The sequence below is a fragment of the Cibotium barometz genome, chromosome 1 (assembly GCF_041138505.1).
Source record: "Cibotium barometz isolate CiBa-2024 chromosome 1, ASM4113850v1, whole genome shotgun sequence".
NCBI classification, from domain to species: domain Eukaryota; kingdom Viridiplantae; phylum Streptophyta; class Polypodiopsida; order Cyatheales; family Cibotiaceae; genus Cibotium; species Cibotium barometz.
Genome location: NC_141046.1, coordinates 68,698,920 through 68,708,752, shown reverse-complemented (window position 1 = coordinate 68,708,752; position 9,833 = coordinate 68,698,920). Strand labels below are relative to the sequence as shown.

At 39.9% G+C, this 9,833-nt stretch overlaps 1 protein-coding gene across 1 annotated transcript; it reads left to right on the top strand.

Moving 5' to 3' along the window:
* Positions 1–4,335: 4,335 nt before the first annotated feature.
* On the top strand, positions 4,336–4,839 carry LOC147642380 (uncharacterized). The gene is made up of 2 exons (XM_086778907.1): positions 4,336–4,608; positions 4,701–4,839. The coding sequence occupies exons 1-2, from the start codon at positions 4,345–4,347 to the stop codon at positions 4,824–4,826; spliced, it is 390 nt and encodes a 129-aa protein (XP_086635033.1). The 5' UTR covers positions 4,336–4,344; the 3' UTR covers positions 4,827–4,839.
* The last annotated feature ends 4,994 nt before the right edge of the window (positions 4,840–9,833 follow it).

Genomic DNA, 9,833 nt, shown 5'->3' with positions numbered 1-9,833 from the left:
AATATGTTCTTGCAATTGCTTTTGCTTTTTAATTTAAGAATTAGAACGTTTAGGGTTTTGTGTTTTTTTGGCTCTCTATGCATGTTGAGAGCTCTCTATGTATGCATAGATCTCCTAATGCATGCATAGAGATTTTAGGGTTTTGTATTAGTTCTTATTCTTGTATTTAATTTACTAATTATTTTGTTTGATATTTTGTTTTGCAGCTCTTTCACCTCACCAATCTTTCACCTCACCTCTCCTTCAGCTTCGCAAAAAAGAGGTAGATCCTCTTTCGATTTTTCTTGTTTATGTTATTTTCTATGAATTATTGCATCCATTTTTTATGGTTTAGTGTTAGTTTTGGGTTCTTGTAAGCTTATACATAGGATTAATTTAATATCTATGCATAAAACCTATCATAAGCTTGCAATCTCTATGCATAGCCTTCTTGCAAGCTTTATGCATAAGCTCTATTCATAGAGCTTGCGAGCTTGTGAAATCTCTATGCATAAGCTCTATGCATAGGCTTTATGCATAGAGTTTGCAAGCTTATAAAATCTCTATGCATAGGTTTCTTACAAGCTTATAAAATCTCTATGCATAGGTTTCTTGAAAGCTTGCATGGACATTGTACATAGAGCTTGCGTAGCCTTCTTGTTGAAAGCTCTATGCATAGCCTTCTTGTAAAAGCTCAATGCATATGCTCTATGTATAGGCTTTATACATAGAGGTTGTAAGATTATGAAAGCTCTATACATAGGGCTTGTAAGCTTATGCAAGCTCTATACATAGAGTTTATGCATAGAGCTATATGAATCTAGCTGAATGCATGAATTAAGATCTATGCATAAAGCTTAATACATAATGTTTTATGTATAAATCTTATGGATGAGCTCTATGCATAAGGCTTCACATGCGTTATGTTTTTTTGCATAAACCTTTTTTTGATGTAGAGTGCCTTGCATGGATGGAAAGCATAAGCTTTTTGAATGTTTATACTCTCTTATACATATAACATATAAGTCTTATGCTCTGTTTTTCTATGCATAAGGTATTCTCTTTATTCATAGAGTTTATATATGTTATCAAGGTAAGATCTATTATCTATGTAAAACAAGATCATGTTTATTACACCATTGGGTGATGGGATTAAGGGTTAGCATAGTGCATAAGGCTTATAGCATAGAGCTTATGCATAAGTCTTGCATAGAGCTTATGCATAAGACTTATGCATATGGCTTATGCATAGAGCTTATGCATAGAGCGTATGCATAAGACTTATGTATAGAGCGTATGCATAAGACTTATGCATATGGCTTATGCATAGAGCGTATGCATAAGGCTTATGCATAGAGCGTATGCATATGGCTTATGCATAGAGCTTATGCATAAGACTTATGCATATGGCTTATGCATAGAGCTTATGCATATGGCTTATGCATAGAGCGTGTGCATAAGACTTATGCATATGGCTTATGCATAGAGCGTATGCATAATACTTATGCATAGAGCGTATGCATAAGGCTTATGCATAGAGCTTATGCATAAGACTTATGCATATGGCTTATGCATAGAGCTTATGCATGATAAGGCTTATGCAGTTGGCTTATGCATAAGGCTTATGCATAAGACTTATGCAGTTGGCTTATGCATAGAGCTTATGCATAAGTCTTGCAGCCTTATTATGCAAGCTTATACTTATACTATGCATTTAGATTTTTGCATAAGGCCTTTATAAATAGCTATTTATGAATAGAGATAGCTTCTCTCTCCATCCTTGTTCAAATTTGAGTTAATTTTGTATGGAGAGAAGATAAGCTAATGTATGAGTTATTTTTAAAATCTCCCTCAACGGCTGGGGAAAAGAAGCCCGTTTGACGCTTTTTTAAATATTTGTCAAGTCTCCCTCAACGGCTGGGGAAAAGAAGCCCGTTTGCCGCTTTAAATGTTATTTTTTAAAATCTCCCTCGCGGCTGGGGGAAAAGAAGCCATGTTTTATGGTTTGCATAGTGCTTTGTGTAATGCATAATGATTTGTGTTTAATGAGCTGCATATACATGTTATCCTGCTAGATGGAGCCTCTCAATCTTGAAGAGAGAATAGCGTGTCCATGCATGCGATGTAAGTACCAAATCTTTCGAAAACGAAGGATTTGCAACCAGCATGTTCATGACGCTGGCATATTTCCAATGGAGCGCTTGTAAAATTTACGGTTTCAATCGTACAACCAAGCAAGTGTGCAGCCGCATCTTGATAACATTGCGCCTGTGAATTCTCGTCCCCAACAAAGGATGAGGATATCGCAGGAGGGAGTGACAGATGGAGCTCAATTAACAGCACCGGAGGGAATGGAAGAAGGTCAGGAAATGGAAGAAGGTCCAATGGAAGAAATGTTGGATGCCTTCATCGAGCAACAAGAAGCTCTCTTCGAGGAGCATGAACATAAAGATCATCAACCACGACATTCTCAACGGTCAAATTATGAACCAGAGGAAGAGGCCATGCGTAAACTTGCACGCCTTCCATTATACAATGGTGCCAACATATCTGTATTGCGTGCATCTCTTACGATGCTAAATTTGCAGTCAATTTTTGGATGGTCTAATACAAGTGTCACTGAACTATTCAAGTAAGGACTTTTTTTGGAGATTACACCTACTGTTGAAATGATAAATTATCAACTTGTATTTGAGAAAATCTTAATAGTAACGATCATATATTGCCATACTTGCAGGCTTTTGAAAGATCAGATACTGCCCCCTGGCAACGAGATGCCTCCATCTCGTGCAGATGCGAAGAAGTTATTGAAATCCATAGGCATGGATTATGATAATATTCATGCTTGTCGCAATGATTGTTGCCTCTTCCGCCATGAATATGAGCATTTGCAAGAATGTCCCCATTGTGGCTCTAACAGATATAGAGAAGATGTTCAGGGGGAAGCTGTCCCGGTAAAGGTTCTCAGGCACTTTCCAATCATCCCAAGAATAAAAAGCATGTTCAGGTGCAAATCTATAGCAAGCTTGATGACATGGCATGCCACAACTCGATCCACAGATGAAGTGATGCTTTTGTGCGCCCAGAGCATTGTGAGCAGGTTGTCTTTAAAGCGGATCCAAAAGATCCACGCTGGCTGTTTGTGGTTCAAGTCGCCCCCCGCAGTAAGCAAATTTTTGAAGAATTTGAGCTACAACAAGGTGATGTGGATGCACAGGGTGGTGGAGAGCAGCAAGAACAAGTCGATATCAACAATGAAGAGGAGCAAGCAAATGAAGAGGAGCAACTAGAGCAAGATCCAAATGAAGAGGTGTAAACCAAGGAAGCTGAAAAACAAGTTGAGGAAGAAGACATAGATGATGAAGACATCCTTCATCAAGGGACTTTTAATGATGAGGATGCTGAAATGTACATAGACATAGATCTCTTTGGGGCTACTGATCTTAATGAGGATGATAGAATAGATAATGATTTTTAAAATGATGTATCTTAATGATTATGCAAATAGTTATGACATATTTGTAATGGTTTTATGACATTGAAGGTCCTTTCATTGTTTACCATTGTTAATGTTTACCATCATAATCACTAATGTAGGAGCAAGTTGATATAGTTTTACCAATGTTGTTTATCATTGTTAATGTTTGTCTTATGGTTCTTTCATTCATTGTTTACCGTGTAATTTTCATTTCGCACAAGTTTGTCATATGGTTTTTTGTCCAACAGGCCATGGGTGACTCACCGCCCTACGACTACAGTCCAAATTTCTCATTTAATCCTACACCGCAGGGCATGAGTCCCCAGCAGTTATATGGTTTTCTTTCGTCCATGACTCCAGAGCAGAGAGCCATGGCTCAGAGTTATTGGGGTTCTGGAGCAGGGACATCTGCCTCACCATCTGGCTTCCCGACGCCAGTTCCCACACCCGTGGGTACGACAGCAGCTCCCACACCTCATACCACACAGCCTTCCACTCCTCTTACAGCTCGATCTACCACCTCTTCACATAGACGGCGCTCACGTAGTAAGTCTTCAGGGGGAGGTTGTTGTGGTGGTAGTGCCACAGATGCTGTGACACCACCACCACGTGAGCGTCGTCCTTCGCTCTCATCTGTTGATAGCACACCCATAGGGTCACCTTCCACTCCCTGGGGTGCACATGACCATGACAACAACAAGATTTACACAATTAGGGATGGGGCACCAATAATGGATAGTGCAGGGAAGGCAATGAAGACACGCATTCGACAATTGTGCACTATACAGTTTCATGACTCTGTCATGACTAAATGGGATCAGCAAGACAAGGGGAAGAAAATTTATATAAATACAAAGATAAAGCAAGAGTTCCAGCCATCTGACCCTATGAATGTCGTCTCTAATGAGTGGATACAGTATACAGCTCGCATTTTGATGGGGCATCGTAGGTCAGAGGCGAGGGACGCATTTAGAGAGGGGAAAGAGAAACCTGTTTGGCTAGATGACAGGGAGTGGGCAGCCATTGCTCAGGAGCTCACCGAGACACCAGAGAGGTTTCAACAACAAAGAGAGGCGGCAAGGGCAAGACTCCAAACAGTAGGGGCTTCTCATCTTGGGAGTGGTGGTTACGAAACCATGCGCCATGAATTCGTAAGTGTTTGTTGCAATTTTATTTATGTAAATGTATGTATGTGGGCTAAATGTTGATTTCTAAAAGTTATAATTGTTAATCGTGTGTGCAGGAGTTGGCCATGAATCGCCCACCAAGTAGGCGAGAGGAGAAGTACGCTCACAAACATGGCCTTGTGGCCTTGTTTGAGATGCTTGAAGAAGAAGGAGAGACCGTCAATTGGGAGGCATTACCATGATGTAAGATGACCTTCAAACTAATGAAATATGATCAAAACATTCTTGAGTATTAATGTTTAATTTAATTTCTTGTTTGTCGATCAGGAAAATATAAAAACGAGCACGGTTGTTTTTGTGCTCTATTTTAGACAGAATGGTGCTGTCTGTTTGCTGTTGTTGATCCTGCTCATTGCAGGCAGCTAGGTAACAGCCAGGCAGCACTATTCTGCCCAAAAAAAAATTTCTGCTACAGCGTCGGTATATACCCCGGTACTGACGTCGGTATATGCATTGGTATATATCTCGGTATTTCAGTCGGTATACACCTCGGTATTCACCCCGGTATATAACACGGTATATGCACCGGTATAGACGCCGGTTTATGCGTCGGTATTACCCCCGGTGAGCGTCGGTATATGCACCGGTATAGACGCCGGTATTGCTACCCGACGCTTATACCGATGATGTGGTTCCGGCGCTTATACTGATGACGGGGCTTTTTTAGACCCCGTTAAATAGCGCCGGTATAAGCGCCGGTATTAGGCTAACATGTAGTAGTGATGTTCTCCAACATTGCTCCATGAAGGAAATTTCCAAAAGTCTTCCACTATGGAACCAGATAGGTCTAATAGAGGGCATATGAAATACACTTGAAGCAGTGAAAGTGCCTAGAAACTCTAAGGAGATATTTCTTAAAAGGTCTATTATTCCAATGATTCTTATGAACGGTGCCGGCACAAATACATCCTTTCTTAACATTGCTTCAAGGCAGTTGAACATACACAGACGTAATTTCTATGCAGCTAGAGAGCATTTGCAAACCTTAGCTAATGGTATTTTCCATTATCTTCATGCCATAGATGGCAAGCCCGTGCAATAGGCATAATCTATGATGAGGTGAAAGATCTTGTTTTCAATTCTTGTTTAAGCCATACTCATGCTTCACCCAATAAAAAGGATGTATGTCACAAGCGCCTTGGTAGAAAAGCTTGTGTTAAGCATCCGACACGCCTTCTCGATCAATCTCAGGTAACAGAAACAACCCGTGCTCCAACACCTGTGCTAATTTGGTGTGCTTTTATACATTATATATTCCTTCAGTATAGATTCAAATACTATATTAGATGTTTCCAACGGGTATACAAACAAATGCCAAATTCTCTACTCTTTTATGCTTCTATCATCCTTGTATGTGTGTTGTTTCCTTTTTTTATCATGTGTCTATGTGTATTATGTCTCACTGTCAGATTTTTAGTCAGTCAACGTATAGCTCTTGGACTACTTGGGGAAGTTTAGGACTAGAAAATCTCTAGAGAAAATAAAAAGAAACCATCCTCCCTCACAAGGCAGAGCATGGTTCTAAACAGTTTTCAATTTGGGGCGGCAAGAAACAAAACCAAGAAAACTGGTGTAAAACCAGTAAGAGATTGTGTTAAACTAGTAAGATACCTGATCAAAAACAAGATGTATACACTTAGGCTATAGAAAAAACAAGCTTAACAGGCTTTTCACCAGTATCATACCGCTCCCAAACCAATATGATACCGGTTGTGGAATGATAGCTGTATACAACTAACACTACTGATAGGGAAAAGACCAGCTTTGCCGATTAAACACTGCTATCATACTGACATAAGAGCATGTCTCGTCTAATGTACTCTGTATTTAGCAAATTTTCTAATCGATATTATATCGATTAAAAATTAGTATGATACCGGGTCAAGACCGGAAGGAGAACTTAGGGTAGCCGTATGATACTAGTGTTTTGTACTGGCATGATACCATTTGGAACATTAGCTCTATGCAACATGCATTAGATATAAGGTAAAGATCATCTTTGCTTTAGATAACACTAGATTTGAAACGATATAATAGCGGTGTTAAACCATTAATATACCGATTGGTGAACCAGTTGCATACACCTAAGAACCTATAACTACAAACCAATTTCAAACCAAATGTTTAACTTGCTCCTACTACGATGGTTTTGTATCGTAGGTTGAACTATATTTGTTGTTTAAGGAGATGCATCCCACAGGCACCAGTTCATCAATGAGCTTTTGAGAAATTAAAGCTCTGTTGTAGAATTTATTGAAAATTACTCTTTTAAGGAGAAAAATGAGATACAGTCAATGCACTAGAGTATTCAAGCAAAGTGTCCATATTTGTGCATATTACATACTTTCACATTGCAGGTGACATCCACAAAATGATACACTTTTATATAAGAAGCATGATACCCATTTTGGGCAACATTGTTTCATGCTACATTATAATTGGGTATTACCCTTTGGTATTCCCCTACAACGTCATTGAGTTTGGTCTGATGGTGCTTCGTCTGATGGTGCTTTGGTATTCCCCTACAACGTCATTAAGTTTGGTCTGATGGTGCTTTGTCTCGATTCAAAGCAAAAAGGCCTTTCTACTTTGTTTCTTGGTACACTGCCATCACAGGGTTGCAAATGACTTGGAATTTCTTTGGCTCTAGTCATGGAAAGGGAGAGCATGATGATGCAGGGGCTATGGTGAAGAGAGCACTAACTCATGATAAACTCAAGCCTGATGGTGCTAATGTAAGATTTCTCCCTCCAGCTTTTGAGATATAAAGGTGTAAGAACCTCCCCTTCCGTTCTTGTAATCATCCCCTCTCTGAAATAGAAGAAAGATATTGTTTTACCTTGTTTTGGCCTAGAGAGAGAAAATGTCTAGAGAGAGGTAATTCAAAATTGAGATATCTTTGGATATAAAAATTCTCCTAGTGTCTAAAATGGATTCCCTTGAAAGAGAAGTTCAAAATGAACTTTCCAATGTGCATTAGGAATTAATTGAAAATAGTATAAGAAGGGACCTTAGCCTAAGGGTCTACATTTTAAGAAATTTTTAGATTATGATCCAATTAAGGTTCCAAGGGGCCAATTGGATTAATCCAAGTGTTGGAATGAGATAAATCCAAAGAATAAAAGAAAATACCTAAAAATAAGTAAATGCTCACATAAGATGAAGAGTTGACTGAGTACAAGGTTTATTGGTTAAAATTAAGAGATATTAGTTTAAAAAAAAGAGATATTTTGGAGAAATGATGCATTTTTGACACCTTGGTAAGGAAAGGGAGACTCTTGAGGTAGGCGCCTTTTTCACTTGTGTGGTTGGGTTTTTTAATTCAAAAAAATATGATATTTTTATCTCTCCTCTCTCCTGGATCAAATTAGATCAAAGAGGGAGCCAAACTGGTCCAAATTGAGTCTCTTCTCTCTCCTAGATCAAAGAGGGAGCCAAACTGGTTTAAATTGAGTCAAACTGAAGCTGAAAAATTCTAGAACCCAGTTGGACTTGGTTAGTGGCCTCCCTCACCTATAAATAGACCCTCATTCCTTTGTATTTTCATATTGGAGCTATACCATGCCAGTATTATCTTAAAATAATCATATTTCTATTATCCCTTAATTTTCCTCTTCTCTTGGGAGCTTGGAGCTTCTCTCTCTCTCTCCAACAACTCTTGAAGTTTTCTCTTCTCCTCTTGGTGGACCAATTGATTGGTTGGGGGCTTCAGTGCTAATTAAGAATCAAGCCAAACTTGCAATCTTGAGAGAATAGCCCTAGGGAACACAAGAGAATGTAGCTTTTCTTGCAAGGGTTTGTCTTGCCATACACATGCATAGATAAGCCCAAGGGCCATTCTACCATGCAATCTTGAGAGAACAGCCCTTGGGAACACAAGACAATCTAGCTACCACACACAAAAGAATCTAGCTTGGCCCTAGGGCCAAGCTACCATGAACAAATCTACCAACAAAGATGGTGTAGATTTGTTGATGGTAGGTTGCTCATAGGGCCAATCTACCAACAAAGAGAACGTAGACTTGTTTTCATGGTAGTCTTGCAAGGGTCACTCTTGCCATACACATGCAAAGATAGGCCGAAGATGGGCCCAAGGGCCATTCTACCATGTAATCTTGAGAGATTGGCCCTAGGGAACCCAAGAGAATCTAGCTACCACACACAAGAGAATCTATCTTGGCCCTAGCACAAAGTTACCATGACCAAATCTAGATCATCTTTTCTTTGTTGGCTACCTTCAAAGATGGATTTGCTTTGTTGATGTGGTAGCTTGGCCATATGGCCAATGTACCAGCAAAGGTAATGTAGATTGTTTTATGGTAGCTTGGTCCTAGGTAGCCTTGCCCTAGGTCCAAGATAGTTTCTCTTGCAACAAGTGTCACTCTTGCCATGCACATCCATAGATAGTCCCAAGGGCCATTCTACCATGGAATCTTAAGAGAACTGCCTATAGAAAACATAAGGCTACATCATCTTTGCTAGTAGACTTGCCCTATGGCCAAGCTAAATTATCTTGCAAGACTCACTATTGCCGTACACATGTAGAGATGGGCCGCCCAAGGGCCATTCTACCATACAATCTTGAGAGAATAGCCCTAGGGAACACAAGATAATCTAGCTACCACACACATAAGATAATCTAGCTTGGCCCTAGGGTCAAGCTACCATGAACAAATCTACATCATCTTTGCTAGAAGCTTGGCCCTAGGGCCTATTACTAGCAAATATGGTGTTTCTTTGTTGATGGTAGTATGGCCATATGGCCATACTACCAACAAAGATGATGTAGATTTATTCATGGTAGCTGGGCCCTAGGGCCAAGCTAGATTCCCTTGCAAGGACAACTCTTGCCAAGCACATGCAAAGATGGGCCCAAGGGTCATTCTACCATGCAATCTTGAGAGAATGGTCCTAGGGAACACAAGAGAATCTACATCGTCTTTACTAACACCTCGGACCTAGTGCCAATATACTAGCAGAGATGGTGTTGCTTTGATGATGTTAGCTTCTCCCTAGTAGGTAGCTTGGCGGTAGGCCAAAGCTAAATTCTCTTGCAAGGGTCACTCTTGCCATGCACATGCAGAGATGGGTGCAAGGGCCAATCTGCCATGCAGCCTTAAAGAGAATTACCCTAGGAAACATAAGAGAATATAGTTACCACACACAAGAGAATCTAGCTTGGCGTAAGG